The sequence below is a fragment of the Lepidochelys olivacea genome (assembly GCF_965140295.1).
Source record: "Lepidochelys olivacea isolate rLepOli2 genome assembly, chromosome: 7".
NCBI lineage: Eukaryota > Metazoa > Chordata > Testudines > Cheloniidae > Lepidochelys > Lepidochelys olivacea.
The window spans coordinates 103,592,745-103,619,578 of record NC_140417.1 but is presented as its reverse complement, the minus strand read 5'-3'; the positions used below and the strand labels follow the sequence as shown (position 1 = coordinate 103,619,578).

Below are 26,834 nucleotides of genomic sequence, written 5' to 3'. Positions count from 1 at the left end.
CTCTTAATAACAAGGTCCTTTTATATAGAGCTTAAGCATCCCGTAGAACTTTACAAACTTAACACATTGCACCATATTCTAGGATGAAACACACCAATGCTTTAACACCTCTCAGTGCCCAAGTAGTTTAGAGGCAGGAAATGAACACTATATCCAGTTGAAACTGGGGCATCGGTTCAGTACTGACTAATGGAAAACAACATCCCCTACTGAATTACCCACACCACTTCTTAATAGTCGTCTGAGATCTCCAATCCAAGAACTCAAGTCTAACACTCCCTAGCTTGGTAGATCTAAGAGGATTCTAGCACGTAGGTACTAAAGGATGCTTTTTTTTTTTTGCAATTTAATATGGGAAGTACTGCATTAGGCACTTTTTAAAAGTGGATTATACTCTTATATTGCACTTTTAATCAGTAGATAACAAAATGCTGTGCAAAGGAGATCCAGTATCATTATTCCATTTTACGGAGGAGAAACTGAGGTATGGCGAGAATGGTCATCAAAAAGGCCAGTGGCAAAACCAGGAAGAGCATCCAGTCCACTGCTCAATCCACTAGGCCAAAGTGGCTCCTCTATTAGTTCTGAAGTTTGATACTGACTCACTTTCATTATGGGACATAAGCAGCTCTTACTTGATTTGCAAATATGGGTTTGAGACATAGCAGGGTACAATCCAAACTAATGAATAGTTGTGTCACTCCTGTCCTTTAACCTGGGATGCCCTTTACAATGTATTGCTGCTGTAGCCTCCAGCCTGGATTGCTCACAAACAGCTTCCAGCACGCAAGTCACTCCCAGCTATATCTGTTCCTGTGCTGCTGCCACTCAGCCACACGGCGGCTCTACCAGTCTGGGTTATACTGCAGGGTGACCCCATTGCACTCCCAAGCTTAGGTTTTTCCTCAGAAATGTATGCCTTGTATTGCCCAGCCCTGTCCTAGACAAGACAAAGTTTATATGAAATCAGTTATTTCTTTAATAGATGTAATAGGCACACAATTTACCACCCCAAATGAAGTTTCCCAAAGACTTCAATTTAAACACACTGGATTAGATAAAACAATACAACAAGTTTATTAACTAAAAAAAGAGATACATTTTAAGTGAGTACAAGTAATGAGGCATAATAATCAGAAATTGTTACAAGAAAATAAAGTTAAAATGCTACTGGTGGGCCTAACTTAAAACTATAACAGATTCAGGCAAAGTTTCTCACCATATTCTTTCAACAGTCTTACTGACCAAACCCTTTAGGTCAGGACCCCTTTTTCCAGAATCCAGTGAAGGCGTCCTTTGTTGCTTCAGGTATAGAGAATGCCATGGATGGGGAGGAGCAGGGTATCATGAGGTGTTTTCCCTTTTTATAGTTTCAGTACCCTTCTTGAAAAATATTTCCAGCTGGGTACCAGGAGACAAAACATCAATGGGGAAGGATGTTCCCTGCAGCTTTTTACTCACTTGTTTGAGTTTCCATTGTTTCCCTTCCTGCTTGATGACTCTGTTTACTGCTTAAATGCAAATTAAGCAGAGCACACATTCCTTTGTTTGAGACCAACCTGAGTGCCAATCTCAGTTTGGAACATGTGTTAATAACATCATACAGTGAAATCTTATAACTTCACATACAATGTAAACACATACATTTTATCAGGATGATACTGATCAGCAAATTATGAGTTTCCAAATGATACTTTATAAGGCATACTTTGTACAAAGGTATTACAATAGTGTATAAGGTGCAAATACAGGGGTACATTCTGTAACAGGGTTTAATAGACTGTAATGAATATCTATTTTATTAAAATGGCTGCTATTCCAACACTAAATGCTAAAAAGAAAGCAGAGTGATTACCTTTAAAAAGGTCAATTGTCTTGGTAACTTAATATAATCATTGTTGCATTTTCTCTACTAAAGATGTGGAATGCTACAAATACAATGAAAGCAAAGTTTTTAAAGAAACAACCTTTGTTGTAAATGAAAAAAAAAGTAAGTACACATATAAAATTAAGTAAATACTTATTTTCAGTTTTTTTAGGGCTCGTTGTAGCAGGAATAAGTGATCAGTTTTCAGAATGGAGAGAGGCAAATAGTGGCGTTCCCTAGGAATTTGTACTGGGACCAGTGCTGTTCAACATATTCATAAACAATCTGGAAAAAGGGGCAAACAATGAGGTGGCAAGATTTGCAGTTGATACAAAATTACTCAAGATAGTTAAGTCCAAAGCAGAATGTGAAGAGTTACAAAGGGATCTCACAAAACTGGATGACTGGGGAACAAAACGGAAGATGAAATTCAGTGTTGATAAATGCAAAGTAATATAACATATTATTATTATAAAGTAATATAACATTATATTGCTGTGGTGCTCTGTGCCTCGATGGAACACCCCACACTCCATGTTCATCCTTATAAAATGATTGTGTGGTATCCAATGCAAAATTTGTCATGTTGGGTGTCTTCAGAAGGTTCCTGATGCACTGAACATTGTTGTTATAGTAATGTTATAGGTTATAATTTCATGTACATAGTTATGAGGCTGAAAATGTGTCCTCATGGCTTAAAACAGGCCCAGGCAAAACTCTCCAAGAGCAGAGGGGCAGTTCACACTTCATCAGGACATGTATGGGACAAACCAAGCCCAGCCTCACTCGTTATGCCCTTCCAGCATGACTGTAAACCACTAATAACTACTTTCTGGGAACAAAAAGAAAAGGAGTACTTGTGGCACCTTAGAGACTAACCAATTTATTTGAGCATGAGCTTTCGTGAGCTACAGCTCACTTCATCGGATGCATGCCATGGAAAAAGTGAGCTGTAGCTCACGAAAGCTCATGCTCAAATAAATTGGTTAGTCTCTAAGGTGCCACAAGTACTCCTTTTCTTTTTGCGAATACAGACTAACACGGCTGTTACTCTGAAACCTGTCATTTCTGGGAACAGTTTTCCAACCAGTTTTGCAGCCACCTTATAGTAGCTCCATCTAGATTGCATTTCCCAATTCGTTTATGAGAAGGTCATGTGAGATAGTATCAAAAGCTTTACTAAAAAGTCAATATATACCACGTCTACTGCTTCCCCCCATCCACAAGGCTTGTTACCCCATCAAAGAAAGCTATCAGGTAGGTTTTACATCATTTTTTCTTGACAAATCCATGGTGACTGTTACTTATCACATTATTATCTTCTAGAAAATAATTGCTAATGGCTCAGATATCCTATTTACTGGTATCTCCTCTAAAGTATGCAGCATCACAAATGGGAACACTGTCCCCTAAGTTTTCAAAGAGTTGCTTAGATTGAGCTGCATAAACTCCATTGACACAACTCCAAGTCTAAGCTTTGTAAATTACTTTACCTCAGAAGGAGCAGCATGGGGCCTGTACAACACAGTCCCAGAGCGCCACCTCATGACAGAATGGGGTGTTTCTGCAGCTCTGCCTCAATTTCCCTTTTGTCAGCTTGTGACCTGCTTATGTCATAGCAGTGATTTGACCCTCCAGTTAAGTTTCCTGAGAATGTTAAACCACTTCCAGGGTAATAGAGTCCACCTGATACAGTCCAATAAAACAAAATGTAGCAGCAAGTGATTCTTCTGTGCCCAGCCCTCTACAAAGGTGGCCTCTGTCCTTAGCTATTGAACTCCCCTCTCCAGTCAGCCACTCCCAGATCCTCCTAACTGCAGTCTTTCCCTTCCTTGCCAGGCCACTCCCACCCATACCTAGCTGAAGTCTTTTCTCCCCTTGTGTCTCAGGGACTCCTGCAGGAGTCTATCCACTCTCTGCTACCCTTGCCACCCTCTACTGCTGGGCTTTCTTCCTTTTAAGTCCCATAGCCTGTCCAGGTGAAGCACGGTGGGACTAACTGAACAGGGCTGACTTAAAGGGGCAGATCATCTTCTTTCACAGCTCTTCTGAAGCAAATGAAAACAATTATCTCTTACCTGAGGGCTATACTCTGTATGAAAAACTTCTGTGGGACTTCTCCTGTAAGGATGGGTTTTAGGCTCAAATCCTAAATTAATGGTACATTATAACAACAAATAAAAATTCAGAGTTTCTCTGATTTGGGATCACCTTGCATAATTATTGTGACCTGTTAACTTGCATTCCCCCATTTCAGTGTTACTTCACATTCCTCCGTCAACCCTCCACTGGGGCCCAACTGAGCTACCATTTCTGTCAGTGGACAATTTCCCATTCATTTCTACAGGCAATGGATTGGGCCCTCACAGTGGAGATGAACATTGAAGCAGGCAAAAAGGACAACCCAACTTTTTTACTCAAACCTCAACCTGAAACAACCTGTGAAATAGCATCACATCCTCTGACAACTCTTAATTACATTCAAGGCTATCCTGATTACATGCAGATCATCAAGAATGTAGTATGTGTTAATCAGAGTAATTCATAAAGAACTGAATGACTGAGGCAAGGAAAAATACAAAAACTATTTCTTCCTAAACTCAACCAAGTGAAATACACACTAAGGGCTTGGCTTCACTTGCAAGTTAGAGTGCATTAAATCAGCCCCAAGCGCCCTAACTCCTGAGGTGTCCACACTTACAGCGCCTGGACTCTGCAGCTGGAGCACTCCTGGTAATCTACCTCCACGAGAAGCATAAATCTTGCTGGCTGAAATGCCCGGGTGTCAGTGTGGATGACGTGTTGCATTACTGCGCTGTGACTGGCCTCTGGAAATGTCCCATAATCCCCTGAAGTCAAGTGGCCACTCTTGTCATTGTTTTGAACTCGGCTGCAGGCATGTAGATATCCCCTTTCAAAACTCCGTTTCTGACAGCCCAGCTGGCATGCTTATCTGCTCCGGGACAAATAAACCATTACTGTGGAATGCTGCTGCCCCCAAGGCAGGCGTGTGTGCGGAGGGGGGGGGCGGGGGGGAGGAGGAGGAGGCTGATGTCGGGGTTTCCCCCTGCTGCTATCTGAACTTACAAGGGCTTGGCTACACTCACAAATGTAGAGCGCTGGGAGTTAAACTAGCCTTTGGAGAGTGTAGCAGGGAAAACACTGCCGTGTTTACACAGTCAGCTGCAAGCGCAGTGGAGTGGCCACATTAGCAGCTCTTGCAAAGCCACAGAGAGCAGTGCTTATGGTAGCTATCCCAGTGTGCAAGTGGCTGCAGCATGCTTTTCAAATGGGGGGGAGTGGAGTGTGACAGGGAGTGTGTGTGTGTGGGGGGGGAGAGAGTGTGTCAGCATGCTGTCTTGTAAGTTCAGACAGCAGCAGGGGGAAACCCCGACATCAGCCCCCACCCTCTCTCTCACACACGCCTGTCTTCGGGGCAGCAGCATTCCATGGTAATGGGTTGCTTTTTCCCGGAGCAGATAAGCATGCTGGCTGAGTTGTCAGAAACGGAGCTTTGAAAGGGGATATCCGCATGTCTGCAGCTGAGTTCAAAACAATGACAAGAGTGGCTGCTTGACTTCAGGGGATTAGGGATCATTTCTGGAGGCCAATCACAACACAGTAATGCAACATGTCGTCCACACTGACACTCGGGCGTTTCAGCCAGGGGGCAGCAAGCTTTGTGCTTCTTGTGCAGGTGGATTACCAGGAGTGCTCCAGCTGCAGAGTCCAGGCGCTCTATGTGCCTTGCCAGTGTGGACACCTCAGGAGTTTGGGCACCTGGGGCTGATTTAATGCGCTCTAACTTGCAAGTGTATCCAAGCCCTAAGCAATAGAAAATGACGATATTCTTGCCAATTTATATGCACAACCGATTGAGGTAGGACACCAATATAGTTAAAGAATAGAAGAAATATGGCTTAACTACATATTTATAGCTGGTCTTCATCTTCGCAGTTTGGAGCTGGAGTTTCTGTTCAAGTATAATTTAACACCAGGAAAAAATATAAGAAAGTTTCTATGAGAAATGAAACTCAATTTTTATGATTTCCAAGTATTTTCTCTCAGATTTTGTTTTGCAAGTTTGAGGGCCTTATCTTCAACTGGTGTAAATCAGCTCAAGACAATGGAGCTACACTGATTTATACCAGCTGAGGATCTGGCCTTGAGAGTTTAAAACTTGGTTAGTCACTTAACAACACACAAAATCACTTTTTCTAGTCATAATGAATTTTTTGTATATTTGGATTTTCAAGTCAGCAGTACTGGAGTCATAATCACAGTACAGCATTCTAATAGAGTTAGAAGATTCTCTATTTTTAATAAAGCCCTAGATAAAATATGTTAGAGAAAGTAATTTTTGTCCAACATTTTTTGCCAATTTCTTTTGTATTGAAAATGTTTCCAATGTATGTCCAAATCTATCTGCTGACTCTTCCTCCCCCCGCATTTTGAGCAAAGAGTTTTAGCCCTGGTCTACACTAGGACTTTAGGTCAAATTTAGCAGCATTAAATCGATTTAAACCTGCACCCGTCCACACGATGAAGCCCTTTATTTCGACTTAAAGGGCTCTTAAAATCCATTTCCTTACTCCACCCCTGACAAGTGGATTAGCACTTAAATCGGCCTTGCCAGCTCGAATTTGGGGTACTGTGGACACAATTCGATGGTATTGGCCTCCGGGAGCTATCCCAGAGTGCTCCATTGTGACGGCTCTGGACAGCACTCTCAACTCAGATGCACTGGCCAGGTAGACAGGAAAAGAACCACGAACTTTTAAATCTCATTCCCTGTTTAGCCAGCGTGGCAAGCTGCAGGTGACCATGCAGAGCTCATCAGCAGAGGTGACCATGATGGAGTCCCAGAATCGCAAAAGAGCTCCAGCATGGACCGAACGGGAGGTACGGGATCTGATCGCTGTATGGGGAGAGGAATCCGTGCTATCAGAACTCCGTTCCAGTTTTCGAAATGCCAAAACCTTTGTCAAAATCTCCCAGGGCATGAAGGACAGAGGCCATAACAGGGACCCGAAGCAGTGCCGCGTGAAAATGAAGGAGCTGCGGCAAGCCTACCAGAAAACCAGAGAGGCGAACGGCCGCTCCGGGTCAGAGCCCCAAACATGCCGCTTCTATGATGAACTGCATGCCATTTTAGGGGGTTCAGCCACCACTATCCCAGCCGTGTTGTTTGACTCCTTCAATGGAGATGGAGGCAATACGGAAGCAGGTTTTGGGGACGAAGAAGATGATGAGGAGGAGGAGGTTGTAGATAGCTCACAGCAAGCAAGCGGAGAAACCGGTTTTCCCGACAGCCAGGAACTGTTTCTCACCCTAGACCTGGAGCCAGTACCCCCCGAACCCACCCAAGGCTGCCTCCTGGACCCAGCAGGCGGAGAAGGGACCTCTGGTGAGTGTACCTTTTAAAATACTATACATGGTTTAAAAGCAAGCATGTGAAAGGATTACTTTGCCCTGGCATTCGCGGTTCTCCTAGATTTCAGAGTAACAGCCGTGTTAGTCTGTATTTGCAAAAAGAAAAGGAGTACTTGTGGCACCTTAGAGACTAACCAATTTATTTGAGCATGAGCTTTCGTGAGCTACAGCTCACTTCATCGGATGCATACCGTGGAAACTGCAGCAGACTTTATATACACACATAAAGTCTGCTGCAGTTTCCACGGTATGCATCCGATGAAGTGAGCTGTAGCTCACGAAAGCTCATGCTCAAATAAATTGGTTAGTCTCTAAGGTGCCACAAGTACTCCTTGGTTCTCCTAGATGTACTCCTAAAGCCTTTGCAAAAGGTTTCTGGGGAGGGCAGCCTTATTGCATCCTTCATAGTAGGACACTTTACCACTCCAGGCCAGTAACACGTACTCGGGAATCATTGTAGAACAAAGCATTGCAGTGTATGTTTGCTGGCATTCAAACAACATCCGTTCTTTATCTCTCTGTGTTATCCTCAGGAGAGTGAGATATAATTCATGGTCACCTGGTTGAAATAGAGTGTATTTCTTCAGGGGACACTTAGAGGAGCCCATTCCTACTGGGCTGTTTGCCTGTGGCTAAACAGAAATGTTCTCCGCTGTTAGCCACAGGGAGGGGGGAAGGTTGAGGGGGTAGCCACGCGGTGGGGGGAGGCAAAATGCGACCTTGTAACGAAAGCACATGTGCTATGTATGTAATGTTAACAGCAAGGTTTACCCTGAAAGACTGTAGCCACTGTTTTATAAAATGTGTCTTTTTAAATACCGCTGTCACTTTTTTTTTCTCCACCAGCTGCATGTGTTTCAATGATCACAGGATCTTCTCCTTCCCAGAGGCTAGTGAAGCTTAGAAAGAAAAAATAACGCACTCGCGATGAAATGTTCTCCGAGCTCATGCTGTCCTCCCACACTGACAGAGCACAGACGAATGCGTGGAGGCAAATAATGTCAGAGTGCAGAAAAGCACAAAATGACCGGGAGGAGAGGTGGTGGGCTGAAGAGAGTAAGTGGCGGGCTGAAGAGATTAAGTGGCGGGCTGAAGCTCAAATGTGGCGGCAGCGTGATGAGAGGAGGCAGGATTCAATGCTGAGGCTGCTGGAGGACCAAACCAGTATGCTCCAGTGCATGGTTGAGCTGCAGCAAAGGCAGCTGGAGCACAGACTGCCACTACAGCCCCTGTGTAACCAACTGCCCTCCTCCCCAAGTTCCATAGCCTCCACACCCAGACTCCCAAGAACGCAGTGGGGGGCCTCCGGCCAACCAGCCACTCCACCACAGAGGATTGCCCAAAAAAAAGAAGGCTGGCATTCAATAAATTTTAAAGTTGTAAACTTTTAAAGTGCTGTGCTTAAAGTGCTGTGTGGCATTTTCCTTCCCTCCTCCACCACCCCTCCTATTCCCTATTCATCCCCCTATTTGTGTGATGAATGAATAAAGAATGCATAAATGTGAAGCAACAATGACTTTATTGCCTCTGCAAGCAGTGACTGAAGGGAGGAGGGGCGGGTGGTTAGCTTACAGGGAAGTAGAGTGAATCAAGGGGCGGGGGGTTTCATCAAGGAGAAACAAACAGAACTTTCACACCGTAGCCTGGCCAGTCATGAAACTGGTTTTCAAAGCTTCTCTGATGCGTACCGCGCCCTCCTGTGCTCTTCTAACTGCCCTGGTGTCTGGCTGCGCGTAACCAGCAGCCAGGCGATTTGCCTCAACCTCCCACCCCGCCATAAACGTCTCCCCCTTACTCTCACAGATATTGTGGAGCACACAGCAAGCAGTAATAACAGTGGGAATATTGGTTTCGCTGAGGTCTAAGCGAGTCAGTAAACTGCGCCAGCGCGCCTTTAAACATCCAAATGCACATTCTACCACCATTCTGCACTTGCTCAGCCTGTAGTTGAACAGCTCCTGACTACTGTCCAGGCTGCCTGTGTACGGCTTCATGAGAATGGCATTAAGGGGTAGGCTGGGTCCCCAAGGATACATATAGGCATTTCAACATCCCCAACAGTTATTTTCTGGTCTGGGAATAAAGTCCCTTCCTGCAGCTTTTGAAACAGACCAGAGTTCCTGAAGATGAGAGCGTCATGTACCTTTCCCGGCCATCCCACATTGATGTTGGTGAAACGTTCCTTGTGATCCACCAGAGCTTGCAGCACTATCGAAAAGTACCCTTTGCGGTTTATGTACTCGGCAACTTGGTGCTCCGGTGCCAAGATAGGGATATGGGTTCCGTCTATGGCCCCACCACAGTTAGGGAATCCCATTGCAGCAAAGCCATCCACTATGACCTGCACATTTCCCAGGGTCACTACCCTTGATATCAGCAGATCTTTGATTGCGTGGGCTACTTGCATCACAGCAGCCCCCACAGTAGATTTGCCCACTCCAAATTGATTCCCAACTGACCGGTAGCTGTCTGGCGTTGCAAGCTTCCACAGGGCTATCACCACTCGCTTCTCAACTGTGAGAGCTGCTCTCATCTTGGTATTCATGCGCCTCAGGGCAGGGAAAGCAAGCCACAAAGTTCCATGAAAGTGCCCTTACGCATGCAAAAGTTTCGCAGCCACTTGGAATCGTCCCAGACCTGCAACCCTGGTGGTCCCACCAGTCTGTGCTTGTTTCCCGAGCCCAGAATCGGCGTTCAACAGCATGAACCTGCCCCATTAGCACCATGATGCATGCATTGGCAGGGCCCATGCTTTCAGAGAAATCTGTGTCCATGTCCTGATCACTCACGTGACCGCGCTGACGTCGCCTCCTCGCCCGGTATCACTTTGCCAGGTTATGGTGCTGCATATACTGCTGGATAATGCGTGTGGTGTCTAATGTGCTCCTAATTGCCAAAGTGAGCTGAGCGGCCTCCATGCTTGCCTTGGTATGGCATCCACATAGAAAAAAGGCGCGGAATGATTGTCTGTCGTTGCTCTGATGGAGGGAGGGGCGACTGACAACACGGCTTACAGGGTTGGCTTCAGGGAGCTAAAATCAACAAAGGGGGTGGCTTTACATCAAGGAGTATTTCAGGCAGGACTTCACAGAGGGTTCCAATAAGAAATGGTGCACCTAAGTCATTGTTCTTATTGGAACAAGGAGGTTAGCCTGGCCTCTGATTGATACATGGCTAGATTTACCTCACTGTACCTTCTCTGTGAGTGACTGCAGTGTGACCTAGAGGAATGAGTCCCCTAGACAGGGGAGGAGGCAAATGAGTACAAAACAAATCTGGTCTATTTCTTGTTTTGATCCACTCCATCTATCTTTTACATCTTTGGCTGGCAGCAGACGGTGCAGAAGGACTGCATGCCATCCACATCTCATGGCTGCTCGGCAGAAGATGGTACAGTACGACTGCTAGCCATCCTCATCTCTTGCCTGCCTGGCAGAAGATGATGCAATAGGACGGCTAGCAATCCGTATCGCCTGCCTGCTCACCATAAGACAGTTCAATAGGACTGACTGCAGGACTAAAGAGAATGACCTGCTCAAGTCACTCCAAATTTAGTCCCTGCGCCCATGTCTGTCCAGGCACTCCCAGCTGACATGGCCAGGAGCACCTCGGACATGACGATGACGGCTACCAGTCGTACTGTACCGTCTGCTGCCACAAGGCAAGGGGTTGCTGCTACTGTGTAGCAAAGCCGTACCGCGTCTGCCAGCACCCAGGAGACATAGGGTGACGGTTACCTGAGCGGGCTCCACGCTTGCCGTGGTATGGCATCTGCACAGGTAACTCAGGAAAAAAGGCGCGAAACGATTGTCTGCCCTTGCTTTCACGGAGGGAGGGAGGAAACGGGGGCCTGACGATATGTACCCAGAACCACCCACGACAATGTTTTAGCCCCATCAGGCATTGGGATCTCAACCCAGAATTCCAATGGGCAGCAGAGACTGCGGGAACTGTGGGATAGCTATCCACAATGCAACGCTCCGGAAGTCAACTCTAGCCTCGGTACTGTGGAAGCACTCCGCCGAGTTAATGCACTTAATGCACTTAGAGCATTTTCTGTGGGGACACACACACTCGAATATATAAAACCGATTTCTAAAAAACCAACTTCTATAAATTCGACCTTATTCTGTAGTGTAGACATACCCTTAGAACCATATTTGTCCCTGTAAGAAGCTGTGTGGAGGCAGTGGGGATGCACACAAATGACCATGCCTTCTGCCTGGATTCCAAGAGCCAAAGGATCTTCCTGCAGATTTCAGGATCTGTGTGTGTTTGGTGGGTCTCACCTCTGCCTGCTATGCTGCAGAGCTAAGCCCTCCACACACCATAGAGAGAACAGAAACTCCACCTGAGCTTCCTCCTAACTGTGAGTCCAATTTTCCCATCCTTATGCACACTAAAGGAACACCTTACTTCTCAAGTAGTTCCTTTTGTTCACTGAAATCGCTGGCACTACTCAAAACAGTAATACTCAATGTGCCTAAAGCAGGCAGAATTAGGCCCATAGTCTGTGGAAGCTTGTTATGTGTGTCTAGCTATTTATGACCACTCACACCATTTAATAAGAAACCAGGGACAAATTTCTCTCTTATCCTTTGTGTGTGTCCCAAATTATAGCCTTACAAACTATTTTCTCTTCATCCATGGATGCGCCCTATGTTGACAGATTATGTAAATATATCAGAGCTTCTTGAAACACAGCAGTGAGGCTTAGGCTGATTACCCGTAATAAAGACAAACCACAGCCACTTGACAGGAAAACAGGCACTGACAGTTGAAAGGCTCAGGTCAAAGAAAGCTTGAGTGTGAAAAGTTAACAGAAAGGTGCCATGGGACCATACAAAAACACTACAGGAAGGAGGAACTTTTCTCCAAGGAGGACACCAGGGAAAAAAAACATTTGGAATAGTCTAATATTCCACCTCTAAAGACTAGGGGGCAGATTTACAGTGGTATCTGGGTACAAAAAGATTTAAATAGGCACATAGTGAGATTTACAAAAACACCTAAGCAGGCCAAGCACTTAACTCCCATTGCCTTCCATTCTGACACCAATGGGAATTAGGCACCCAGCCTACTTAGGCAGTTGTATAAATCCCACTAGGCACCTAAATACATTTGTAAATCTTGATCCTGTTGCAGTCTTCACATGTGCCTATTTCCCCAAAATGCCAGTGGGGTGCCTTATGAATGCCATAAAGAATGAGAAAGGGAAAACCAGCATTTGAATGCCTCACGTGCTATGCCACAAAATTGGGGGGGAAAGTAGCCCACATTTTTTAAGAGTATATACCCAAGGTATATACTCATTTAGTAAGACATGGGGACTATTTCATGTGTTCATATGCACACTTAAAATGCCTTTCATCTCCAAGGATCCCGAAGTGCTTTAAGAACTGAACCAAATTCTGGCCAAATGACAAAAAGCCAGGAGCATCAGCAGGTGTCTGTTTACTAACAGAAATCCTGTCGGCAGAGGGTAGGATTCTATATTGGGACAGCCTAATGTGTTGCAGGGCACATGTTCTTTCATCTCTGTTCTGGATGGTGATTTGCACATACTATGGCAGTGTGAAGATAGCTGGTATTTTGGCCTGGCTATGCCTTTTTTCACACCCTCCCATTTGTGTTTTGTCCACAGCCAGAAGCATTAGCCACATGCGCTTCCGTGTGCACCTCTGTGGTGTAGTACTGTAGGATGTGCAAGAAGTTACTGATCTGTACAGTAACTGGAATTCAAGATGTTTTGTCCCTATCGAGGCTCAAGGTCTGCATGATCATGGTCTCATGAACTCAGCTTTTTGTCAGCACGGTCCACAGATCCGCACCTATGCCCTATACATTTTCATGTTGGTATGCAGGTATATGGGAAGGGGCAGACGCACTGCCGCTCCAGTTCCTTCTCAAACACAAAGTCCAGAGGCAAGGACTCTGGATCAGAGGGGAAGGAGAGCGGGTGGTTGAGCACCCATAGGACAAAACATCTTGAAGAACTCCAGTTACTGTACATGTAAGAAAAACTGCTTCTTTGAGTTATTGTCCCTACAGATACTCCATGCCAGGAGTCTCTCAAGCAGTTCCTCAATACAGAGGAGGGTGCTGGGGAGATGCATTCAGTGTAGATAGGATCACAAAAGACTGCATCCTCTCCGGAAGCAGGCATGATAGCATAGTGCTGGGAAAATGTGTGAACAGATGGCTAGGTGGCAGCCCTGAAAATGTCTGTGATGGGTATGTTCTTAAGTCGGGCTATGGAGGTGGATTGGGCCTTAGCGGAATGGGCAGTCAACCTTAGCTGGGTGGTGAGCTGCAGAAGCTTAGCAGCATGTCAAAATGCATCCTGAAACCCATTATGATAGTCTGCATGTGGAACTCCGTCACCTCTTCATTCTTTCTGCAAAGGAGACAAAGCCCTTCATTCTTTCTGCAAAGGAGAAGCCCTGAAGGGTTTAGTCCTATCAAGATAGATGGCAAGAGCCCTTCTTACATCCAGAATATCAAGACTGGCTTTCTCTTTCAAAGAGTGAGGCTTGAGGTAAAATACTGACAGCTGAATATCCTGATTGATGTGGAATTCCGATGAGCCCTTAGGTAGAAATGAGAATGGGGATGTAAAGTCACTTGATCGTGGTAGACCAGGGGTCGGCAACCTTTCAGAAGTGGTGTGCCGATTCTTCATTTATTCACTCTAATTTAAGGTTTCATGTGCTGGTAATACATTTTATTGTTTTTAGAAGGTCTTGCTCTATAAGTCTATATTATATAACTAAACTATTGTTGTATGTAAAGTAAACAAGGTTTTTAAAATGTTTAAGAAGCTTCATTTAAAATTAAATTAAAATGCTGATCTTATCAGTTTAGTGCAGTGGTTTTTAACCTGGGGTGCATGTACCCCATGGGGGTGCAAGATGCCCTTTCTGGGGGTGCGAGACATGAGATTTTTTCAGAAGGTAAATCATCGAAAACACAAATTAAGCACAGGCACATAAGTACAACTACTTTGTTTCATCAAACCTATGTATTTATTAACAATATACATTTTTTAACAATTACCATAATATATAAAGTTTTTAAGTTTTCAAGTTTTTAAGCTAATTGTAGTGTAATTTTTTGATAAGGGCTGCAGAGGGCTGGGCCCAGGCTGGGAGCAGAACCCTGGGCTGGCTGCCAGTACCCCAAGCTGGCAGGGGGCTGGGCGACTGGAACCCCAGACCAGCAGCGAGGATAGCAGGGCTGGCGGCTGGTATCCCAGGCCGGCAGCAAGCTGAGTGGGGCCGATGGCCAGGACCCCAGCTGGCAAGGAGCCGGTAGCCAGAACCCCAGACCGTCAGTGGGCTGAGCTGGGTGGCGGACAGAATCCTAGACCAGCAGTGGCTCACCCACTGCTGGTCTGGGGTTCTGCCGACTCCTGCCAGCCGTGATCCCAGCCACCGGCCCCACTCACCCTGCTGCTGGCCAGGGGTTCCGTTCACCCAGGCCGACAGTGGGCTGAGCAGAGCCGATGGCTGGGACCCCAGCTAGCAAGGGGCCAGCGGCTGGAACTCCAGACCGTCCGAGGGCTGAGCAGGGCCAGTGGACAGAACCCCAGACCGGTGGCAGGCTGAGCGGCTCAGCCCACTGCCGGTCTGGAGTTCCGTCCACCAGCTCCTGACAGCCAGGGTCCTGGCCGCTGGCCCCGCTCAGCCCACTGCCTGCCTGGGGTTCCGTTCACCCAGGCAGGCAGCGGGCTGAGTGGGGCCGGCAGCCGGGACCCCGGCTGGCAGCAGCGTGCCAGTAAAAATGGGCACGCGTGCCACAGGTTGTCAACCCCTGTGGTAGACTATCATGTACAGTGGGTCAGCCATAAGCACCCCTAGTTCTCCAACCATTCTGGATGAGATTATGGCTACAAGAAACAAAGTTTTGAAGGATACATGAAGAAATGAACAGCTTCACATAGGTTTGAATAAGGGTTTTCTTAAGGCACTAACGTCTCAAGGGGGAGTAGATGAGGAAGATTAGACTAACCCTTAAGGAATCTACCAGTGGTAATGTGTCTGAAAATTGAATTAACAGAGTTCAGTGACAACCCTGGTGTTTTTAAAATTTAGCAGCTAATTGAGTATGCTCGTAAGGAGAGAGTCAGAAGGAGACATGGACCGAAGAGCCCACAAGGCATGGAAACACTTCCACTTTTGGAGTACTTTTCCTCTTGGTGCATTTTCTGCTATTAAGCAGGACTCTGTAGCTCAAGAGCACAGTTTCATTCTATGCCTACCATCCATCAAGGAGCCAGGTCTCGGGATGCAGCAAAGAGAAGTTGAGGTGGATTATGGTGCCCAATTCCTGGGTAAGAAGATCCGCTGCCCAAGGAATGAGAAAAGGCAGTTGGAGAGAGAGGAAAAACAGATCCAGGAACCGTACCTGCCTCAGCCATGAGAGCACTATAAAGGATGGTTTCTGCTCTCTCTTGTTTTAATTTGTTCAGAACCTGGAGGAGAAATGGTGTCGGAGGATAAGTGTATGGCAGAATGTGAGGCCAAGGGTTAGGAAGACATGTCCCCATTGAGTGGTAATCACGCCCTCCCCTCAACCAGAAACATCGGCACTTCATGTTGGACAATGCTGCGAAGAGCTCTCTCTCTGGAAGACCCTGGGATTGACAAATCTCCTGAAAAACCCCAATTGCTAAGTTCCCTCGATGGTCCTAAAGGAAACGTCTGCTCAGGGAGTCGGCTATGATGTTTTGCAGACGCAGCAGATAAAAGGCTGAGATTTCTATATGGTGGGATATGCACCAGTTCCATAGCTTTCTGACTCTGCACATAAGGACTGGGATCTTGCTCTTCCTTGGTAATTTATATAGTACACGGCTGCTCTGTTGTCCAACATCACTTTGACGAGTGGCCCTGACGTTATGTAGGAAGTGTTGACAAGCGTAGCGGACTGCCCTGAGTTTGAGAAAATTGATATGGAGGGATGACTCCTGGGGAGTCCATTTGCACTGAGCTGTGAAGTCCTAGAGGTGGACACCCTAATCCAGCAGAAAGACACCTCTGGTGGGGGAGGGCACAAAAATCTTGCAAGGCTCCTTCCACCAGTTCAGGCATTCAAGAACCTTGAGGTATAGTCACACATTTGAAAAGTTTGTGCTTGTTATGAGTGTAAACAGACCTGATCCAGATTTCAGGACACAGAGAATGCAGTCTTGCATGGGCTGTTATGAATGTACAGGCTGCCATGGGGTCCAGTAGTTGAAGCCAAGCCCTTTCTGTGGTTTGTGGGTTCTGTTGTAGCCTGGAAATGAGGCTAGATATTGTGGTGAACTTGTCTACGGGCAAATACACTCTGTCAGTTGAGCTGTCCAGAATGGTTCTGATTAAGTCTACGTATTTTACAGATGTCCGGGTATAGACTTTTCCACATTGAGACGAAGGTCCAGGGAATGGAAGAGGGTTAGGGCCTGGTTGGTACCTGACTGCACCTCGAGAAAGGAACAACTCTTGAGCAGCCAGTTATTCAGATACGGAAAGATGGGATAACATGATTTTGGTAATTAATTGATCTTTAAATATTCATGGTAAATAGGCCTAATGGCCTGTGATGGGATGGAATCTGAGTTACCCAGGAAAGAATTTTCTGTAGTATCTGGCTGGTGAATCTTAGCCATATTTGGGGTCAGGGAGGAATTTTCCTCCAGGGCAGATTGGAAGAGACCCTGGAGGTTTTTCACCTTCCTCTGTAGCATGGGGCACAGGTCACTTGCTGGAGGATTCTCTGTACCTTGAAGTCTTTGAACCATGATTTGAGGACTTCAGTAGCTCAGACATAGGTGAGAGGTTTTTCGCATGAGTGGGTGGGTGAGATTCTGTGGCCTGCGTTGTGCAGGAGGTCAGACTTGATGATCATAATGGTCCCTTCTGACCTTAGTATCTATGAATCTATGTACTGCAATGACCACAAGGACCTTTGTGAACATTCTTGGGGCGGTCAAAAGGCCAAAGGGAAGATACTGGTAATGATCCATGCCAATGAGATGGGTGCATAGCTATATGAAAGTATGCACCCTGGAGGACTGGGCGAACCAGTAGCCCGGATCTAAAGATGGAATTAGTGTTACATAAAGGTTCAGGATGGTAACTTTGGCAAGGATAAAGGTATTCAGAGTGCTGAGGTCTCCAGCTTCCTTTTATTTTGGGATCCAAGAAGTACCAGAAGCAGAACCCTTTTCTGATCGGGTTGGGGAGAATGGCTTCAATTACTTCCAGAAGCAGGAAAGATTTACCCTCTGCCTTAGGAGACCCTTGTGAGAAGGGTCCCTAAATAGGAACAGAGGGAGGGAAGGAGGGGGTATGCAGCTGAATTGGATGGAATATCCCTTCTAGGATCCATCTGTCTGAAGTAATGAGCTCTCAGGTAGGTAGGAAATGGGAGAAACTATTTCCATAGGGTGGAAGGAGGGTGGTTGTGTGCAGCATGAGATCCAGATTCATAACCCCCAACCAACAGGTCAAAATCATCATTGACTGGGAGGTGACTGTAGATGAGGTCCCCTTACTAGGAATTTGGACCTCTTTCTGGGTGGTCCTACTGGCCTCACAGAGGTTTGGTGTTGGAATTGGCAAGATCATTGTGCCATATGTAACTTGCTATAATTTCATGTTGAACAATGTTCAGGAAAGCATCAAGCAGAACCAGAGATGGTAGAGAAGAATCTTCTCTTATACTCTTTGTGACCAGGACCCAAGGAAGATGGTACCAAAGCCTGGGTCAAAGGTAATTTCTCTGAGGAGCGCTTGAAGTCCTTGTGCTTGCAGGGCTCTGATCCTGGCACCAACAACAGTGCCATGCAGTCCTGCTTGCCAGAAGACTTTTCAGTGTGAAGCATGGCAGACATCTTTTTTGCAAGTACTGGTATCTCAGCACTAGGCACCAGGATGCAAGGTCTCCTTGTTCCCTGGCCATAGAGGTGGGTTTTTTCCCTTCTTTTAGAGTCTCCCTCTAGGAAATTGGGTCTTTTCCTTTTAGGAGACTTTGAAGTGTCTGAAGCTGCCCCATGGCCTCTGCTTACCAGGGCTGGAGAAATCATTGGAGTACTATGAGTGGCTGAGGCCAATATACCAGAGAGTTAGGTGGTGATGGACCCAGCAGGTCTTAGGGAACATTCCATAAGAAGTGGCTTGAATCTATATTCCCTCAGCTTTGTAAATCTGCTCTTGAAACTGGAACTTAGATGGGATGTGGGGCTCTCCAAGGCAGCTGGAATGCCTGTCACTAAGGGAAGAAGACCCGCTGTTAAACCCAGGGATTTTGGCATAACCTGTGCCGGAAAGGCTGCAAACAAAACAGGGACCAAGGGCAAGGAGGACCTGACGGCACAGAAAAGGGGTGGGGAGGGGGGAAAGCTCCTAAAAGCACAAGCTTCTGCTAAAAAACAAAAAGCAATAAAACTAAACAAAAAGGAATACTAGTAAATAAAAGAATAAAGCAAAGTAAGCCGTGTAGCTAACTCGCAGACACCACAATACTCTGTCTTGAGCTGCAGAGGGAGGGGTCCACTCCTCCCTCTATACCAGTGGTTCTCAACCTATTTACCATTGTGTAGGCCACATCCAATACTACTTGAAGAGCCCTGAGACTGTCACATGGGCAGCAGCTGTGTACTGATTGGGCCGTAAGCGACCCATGGGCCGCAGGTTGAGAACCACTGCTCTATACCCTCATTCCAGAGTCGGAGGATGCATTGGGCACAGGTGTAGACCCAGGACACTGCTGACCAAAAAAAAAAAAAATCTCTGATCCAGAAGCCCGGTGTATGCACATCCTGATGTGGACCACCCATACAAACAAAACCATGAAGAACCACTCACAATACTACCTGTTCATGCACTTTGCCTTCTTTACATTCATTCTGTTCCCACTAGTTAGGGCTTTTTCCTTCCCACCACCCACTTGCACCTTACTGGCTTTGGAGATTTACATGATCCACTTGCTTCAGCAGCAGAGCTAGTAAACTAGCCTGACGATGGCCTGGCAATTCTCTCCCCTGTGGTAATGATAGGCTCGGCAGGCTCCTGACCCTTGCTCTGGCCCCGGCCCCAGCTCCAATTAGAGCCATTTTTAACTCAGGCATAATTACCTGACTTTCTCAATTCCTTGAGTGATTGAGTGATCTGGCCTACATACTTAACCGGTAGAGTGTTATTACCCCAGGTATAGGACTGAAGGTTGAGGCCAAGCAGATGGTCCCTTAACATTCTTATTTTAAAAGTCCTACTGTGCACTATAAAGTTATTGGCCCAACTTTCATCAAAATTGGCTTGATTTTTAAGTCTCAAAATGGATTTGAAGAAAAAATTCAGCCTGGAGCAACTGGGGAAAGAGTATTTTTTTCTTCACTTGAATAACAAAAGCGCCTGAAATGATTTTGCTAACACCTTGGGTTGAGACCAAGCATGGAAAATGTCAGCACTAAAATGGATTTGTTAGGGAAAGTTATGAACAAGTAAAAACGGGGAGTTCGAACGGAAGCTGGAATTCAGCCTTACAATATAATACCACTATCAGCACCTTCTTTAATACACACATATTTAGGAATAATTTCACTAAACACTAAAAAGCAGCCATATCTCAGTGTAATGTGGCAGCTGCTTAAAAGCACACAGCAATGCCACACAACTGTTTAGGAGCCTGATTCTGCAAGCACACACATGAATAACCTTACTCATAAGTAGTTCCACTGAAGACAACTGGATTACTCACAATAGTAGACACTACTCCTGGGAGTAAAGTGTTTGCAGGACTGGGTCCTAGGGCAGCACAAGAAATTAAATACTATATCTACTTAAAACTAAGAAAGGAATTTAGTTGGGCATAATTAAACACCCAAACTGGAGGTTAGTCAGAACACTGGGGCTGACAACTCTACTCTTACCAAAAATGCCTTGTGAATCTTTAGAGACACAAAGTGGGTGAGGTAATATCTTTTATTGGACTAACTTCAGAAGTTGGTCCAATAAAAGATATTACCTCACCCACCTTGTCTCTCTAATATCTTGGGATCAACACAGCTACAACAATACTGCAAACAACATTGCGGCTCTCTAACAATCACAAATATAGAGTTGTATATTCACAATCACAGATATACGTCTCTCTATAACTTATGTTAAAGATGCCTAGGTTATTTTTTTAAATATAAAGTGATAAGTTAGCTTGTGGGTGTGGATATGTATGTTTAATATATATACATACACACATATTTTACAGAGAAGCAGTACCGTTTCCATAGTAATGTTCCAACTTCCACTATAAAGATTCTTCTTTGTTTCTGCACAGTTTGAAAAAAAAAATCACTGGACTAATTCTGAATTATAGGTCATTTCAAATTATCCTGATTTGAAATTTTTGTTTTTTCCCCTACCACTTATTTTAATCCCCTCTTGCTTGAAAATGGCTGGTAATTTCTCCCTGAACTTCCCATATTGTTAAGTATCCTTGAAAGTTCATGCGTCAGTTATGTTTATAAAAAATAGGCTGCAATTAAGAAGGTTAACAATTTTGGTTGCTGAGAGTTTGAGTCCCAATCCTACTACCGTCAATGACAGAGTAACTGATTTCAGTTAAGCAAGACTGGGCACTATTGCCCCACTTCTGCTGGTTATTCTGCATGGGTGGACCCTTGCATGAGACACTGCTTCAGTATTAATTCAGGACCAGATTCTGATCTCAGATACTCCAATGTAAATCAGGCGTAGCTCCACCAAGCACTGGAATAATTGAGAAGAGAATCTTCCTTGAGGGGGCAGAGCTACTGTGATCTACTGAATGACCAACACAATTCTGTGTGTTTAATTCAATGGTCTCCCATACAAGTGATAAGCAGGATCAACCTACCTTAAAGTTTTTGAGATCAAAGTAGATTACTGCCTGGGTGAATAGAGTGGAGTGTAATTATCTATTTTGAAGTACGTACCCAAGTAACTAATACATCAGCATTACACACACGCAATGACTGAATTGTTTACCTTTCTATATTTTCTACAACAGTGTAACTCCCCTGGTTACCTCTCACTTAGCATATACAGTAAAACAAAACAAAAATGGTGGCACACTTTCAAAAGAAGTAAAGAACAAAGGATCTTATTTAACTTCCAACACATTGTTTAACTTTCCTGCTTTTGATCAATAACATGAAAAGCTCTTCATAATTTTTCTCCCTCAACCAGCATAACATTGTTGTTCTTCCCACAGCTTGATCTGCACTTATGTATTTAATTTATAACAGTTTCCATGGAAGAGAAATATTTTTAAGAAGTGCTGACACAGCAAATGGATCTGTCTACCAAACCACAAATCTTTTCTAATGTTCATCTTAAACTGCAAGCAAATCTGGGAAACAAATTAATGATATAAATCATTATCATTACTTACATAAAAGGTACTCAATTGTAACCCTTTCAGAAAACTACAGCAGCCTAAAGTATTCTACAAGGAGAACATCTGCTTCCAATTAAATGTTCTAAAAATAGACTTGCACATACATTTAGGACAAAGCCATCCCAGTTCTCTCTCATAATATTTCACATGTTTTTACAGATTCACAACATCATCAGTCTTGTCAGAACAGACATTCAAATTCAAAAACGATACGACTATTCTTTCTTTCCAATTTAGGGGGTAAAAAAAAGGAAGCAAAATTTAAATATGAATTTTTTTTTAAAAGAAGTCTAGTCCATTGCTTTAAAATCTCTTCACAGCCACTTCTGTCAATTGCTAGTTAGCACAACTCAAAAGCAGTATCCCTCAAAAGGAGAACTCTTAAGGTAATTTAATACCATTTCGCTGTAAAAGGTTTTTAAATTACAAGACAACTCTGCTTTTTTTGTGTGCTAAGCTTCTGTTTAATTTTACACATTTTTTTCATACATGACTTTTGGAATAATTCAAAAAGTGAACTGGAACAAAACAAAAATTTGCATACAAAAGTTAGGGAGCAAGCTGGGCACTTGATCTATATGCTCATGCAGAAGACTAAGGGAGCATAAAAATGTCCTCTTACTCCTTTGTGTAGTCCAACATCACCAACATGTGCATGAGAGGGGAGAGAAAGCTCAGTGGGGCTGGTCCTCCTCCACCATGTAGGGGAGTGAAATTGGGTGGGGCTGGGAATGGGTAGTTGCTTGGCTCCACCTTCCTCTACAGTGCTGACCACCAGATCTAAGCCACCACTAAGGGGGAAGCAATCTAACTGGTTATAGCCAGTTGCAGATTTCCCCCCTGAAGCAAGGCAGGAAAGCAGGGAGCAACTGTGACTCAGGTCAGAATTCCTTCCCTTAGCTGCTCCTTGAGCAGCATGACTAGGTGGAAATTTCTCTATGGGCGATACGCAATGTCTTGAGCTAGCTCTAACAAGCAACATTATGGTAAGCAACAGGGAGCAGTCCTTGTCACAGAGTAGCTACATATATGTTCTAAGTTACTCCAGGGGTAAATGGTCTCAGGATTTGTAAGGGAGCGGGTGCGTAAAAGTAGCATATAGTCAGTTGCATACACTGACTTTTTACTAAGCCCAGTCTTGCCTTTTACAAAAAAATCTTCCCTAACCTTCCTAAAATCTTCCATTTCCCTAAGCGACCTTTCAAACTCCTTCCCTTCCAAAGTTATCCCTGTGCTTTCTTTCCCAGATTCCTATCTGAAGAACAAAAAACCCACAAATGTTTGTCAAAACTTGTCAATAGATTTCAAGCAATTAATGTTAGCCACAGTATTCTGAGAGAGGTTTCTTGAAATTTAACTTTTTTCTATCAAAAATAAAATGTCACTTTGAATTGAGGCAAATGTTCATTTTAACCACTCAAAGATCTCACTTTTTTTTTTTTTTTTAAAGATTTCATTCAAATCAGGCAAATAATCATGTCTAGCTGGCAGACATTTTATTGGTGACGTATATAGTCATTTGATTTCATGTAAAGTCTTTCAGTCATTGCACAATGTTGTCCTATAATAGTTAGAAAAATGAAAACTAACCTTTGAATCAGTGCCATTTATTGGTTTCCATTGTTCTCCATTCAAAATGTAGGGAATTATTATCTCATAATGTTCTGACTGGGTCTTTGACATCTGTTGCCTGGAGGATTCCAATTTACTGGCCACATTCTCTCCTGGGATAGGAAAAAAAAGTTTTCAAAACACAGTAAGTTCAAGGAAGAATGAAATATGAAAACATAACAGGCAGATGCTTCTTTCCATTGAAATCAATGGCAAAATCCTCATAGAATTCTAAGAGAACAGGAGACAGAACCCTCTGGCTGTTAAGGCTATTTCTACTTTTCAGCAAACTTTGCACTTCTGTAAAAAATGCAATGAAAATAGAGGCTGGATGGGAGAGTGAAAAGGAGGACTCAGTGGCTCGAGGTAGCAGAACAAGAGCAACAGTAGCTTGTGAGCAGTTGAATACCCCCCCAATCTTAAAACGAGATGTGTAGCCCTGGTGCCATACCATAATATTTGCACCCCTACTCCATACTGCAAAGTAGAGTATTAATTAATAACAGTAGCCTCTATTTAATATGACACAGAGGTAGTATAGTAAATATTTGTATTACGGTAGCGTTCAAAGCTCCTGATCAGTTTTGAGGCCCTGTTGTGCTGGATGTCGTACAAACACAGAAAAGAGACAATCCCTTCCCTAAAAGGCTTACAGTCTAAAGACACAGACAAAGGGCAGGACATGGAGATACAACATGAGGAGCAATGAACCTGGTAAAGAATTGACCCTGTTTTGTTAGTTACTTATATTGTACTTATTTTTTGTGTCTTTAAATTTGGGGTAGGAGAAGGAAAGAAGGGCAAGTGAAATAGCTGGTCTGTCTAGCCACAATCAACAAATTGGGTTCTGCAGACCTCATGGCTAAGGGGAGCCTTAAAGAGGGACGTGAAAGAGGATGAGCTAGTATAGCTCAGATTTTATCAGGATTATTATTCCATATTCAAGGTAAGAAGTTAACAGGGAGATGGATCATTGCCCTTCAGCTGCATGTTCGCATGATCAGACCTACCGTGTACATAAAAATGTAGATAGGGTTTCTCTTCTGTGTAACCAGATCCCCGATTTCTCTTGGGTAATTTAAGCTTCCTACTATGCTTGTTACATAGTATTAGTTCCTAAAAGATAGATGATGATCACAGATTTCCTCTTATGTTCTTTCCATTTCTTTGGCTGAGTCAGTTGGTCCTCATAGTTTGAGCATTTGAGTCATTGCACAGACATAATGATACAGTTTTACGTTACTGAAGCCTCCAAGTTTATTGTGCATAAAGGGTTTAGCAATTTTAATCCTAGACTTTTTATTATTCCCCAAATACCTTTTAATCTACCCCATGTTATCCTTCTCCATGTGGAAATCTGCAGTTGTGCTCCACTTAACAAGTTAATATGAAATTTGTTCACCAAAAGCCTTAATACTCACTTATCTTAGCGGTCTCAAACTCCTCTATCTAGACACGCAAGCAAGTTACAAAGTATTTAGAATCCCTACATGTCCAGGATGCACATCAGTGAAGAAAATATCAGAGAGAGAGAACATAAGCCCTAACTGAGTTAATGCTCTACCTACACAGTCAGATTACTTAGGTTCATATTACAGTGTCAAAAAATAAAAAAAGCCATCTGCATGTAACATAATTTACTGGGCATTTTTCTATCCAAAAATACTAATGGTATTATGCTTGTCAAAGAGAACAGCTCTAAAAATCCCTGTCACAGGCTCTGGATTGGTGTTAAAAATAAATCTTAATTTATATAGGATGGGATGGTTCCCAAGTGGCATGGGTGGGGGGGAGGGAAGAAAGTCAAGGTTCTTATTACACTCCTGCCTCACACCATCCAGCCATGCCCCCTCTTTAGGATATGGAGCACCTCTAGCTGCAGTATCATTTCTCTGTACTTTGCAAAGTCTCTAAAATTTGGTCTATCCTTTACACAGCTGCATACAGGTGAAGGAAGAGAAACAGCTACCTTTGTCCCTCACAAGTAGTTCCTATTCTTGAAATATTGTACAAAACAGAGTACACCTGTCAATGCAATGCTTTCACTACAAATCTACATACCCACTCATTGCTCAGTGGTACAGCAGTGTATAACTGACAAAAAATGTAAACACTCCAGGAAATAAAAGTTAAGTAGGCTGCAGGCTAAAAAGAGAAAGAGTTAAAATGAGACTTTGACTGCAATGCTTTAAAGTATGACCTGGAGAGACAAAAAAAGGATAATGAAGAAAATAGAGAGAGAGGAGGTATTAATATGATGAGAAAAGGTGTGGATATGAAAAGGAGCTATGGTGCCTATTCTGAATAAAGGGATATAGATATATGGTAGGGTGTCTGGTGGAGAGATAAGTAAAGAAATTAAAATAGAGTCCATAACAATCCAATTAAAAAGGGGGAATGCAAACAGAAGTCAAGCAGTCAAAAGAAGCCTGAAAGAAAGGGTGTCTAGAGTCAATGAACAGAAGGAAAAGGAACACAGAAATACAGCTTCGAACGGTGGACCCTATTTCGCCCTCAGACACAGCCATGCAATCCCATATCAGTGTCCAGCCTGAGTCGCTGAGCTGGACACTGGACAGATATGCTGGTGGTGAAGCAGAGCTAATTGGAGGAAGCATTAGATGGCTGAAGCAGTTCTCCTCCCTCAGCCTCCACCATAGTAATGAACACCAGGGAATCCTCACCACATAGAATGAGGCCCACCAGTATGGGACCCCAGAATCCTGCCTACATTCTTCCACAGTAGAACCCCCCTGATTCCACTGCGAGGGCTCCCTCCAGGGTATCTGAAATAAAGGCAATGAGCCATGATTTTCCTCCTAAAGGGAAAAGGCGGCCCAATGTGTATTTGAATCACAGAATCATAGAATATTAGGGTTGGAAGAGACCTCAGGAGGTCATCTAGTCCAATCCGCTGCTCAAAGCGGGAACACCACCAACTAAATCAATTTGAGCTCAATTAACATTTGGTGCTGATTTCACCATGAGTGGACTAATTAGAGAATCTGTGTATAAGAGTAACAAAAGTCATTAGCCAGCTTGAATAGAAAAAAAATTTCATGAGACGTGTCTGGTTTTTATGGATTTACCTGCTTTTCTCCTTAATCTATTAATTGCCTTCTCAACCCACACATATTGAGCCTGGTTTTACTGCCATGTTGTCAGGTTAAAACAGAAGTTAACTCAAGTGCGGGAAAATGATTTTATGATTAAGGTACTGGAATGAGACTCAGGAGACTGCTAAACACAGAGGATGGGGTGAAGATTAAAGAGAATCTAGGCATGGCTCAACATGGGATGATACCAGGGTTGCTAAGTGGAACGAGGAGGATATGGAAGTAGAAATTACCACATCAGAGGTGGAAACTCAAACAGCTTAATGGGACTAAAACGGGGGGCCCAGATCATCTCCAGCCAAGAATATTAAAGGAACTGGCACATTAAATTGCAAGCTTAATAGGGTGAATCTTTAATAAATCTATAAACTTGTGGTTTTTATTAC

At 44.1% G+C, this 26,834-nt stretch overlaps 1 protein-coding gene across 1 annotated transcript in view; it reads right to left on the bottom strand.

Moving 5' to 3' along the window:
- Positions 1 to 26,834, bottom strand: part of ADAM12 (ADAM metallopeptidase domain 12) — a 346,313-nt gene that overhangs the window by 287,754 nt on the left and 31,725 nt on the right. The window contains exon 2 of the mRNA XM_084634670.1: positions 23,312 to 23,445. Within this exon, the coding sequence (XP_084490796.1) occupies positions 23,312 to 23,445 (134 nt within the window). The remainder of the gene's footprint in view (positions 1 to 23,311; positions 23,446 to 26,834) is intronic.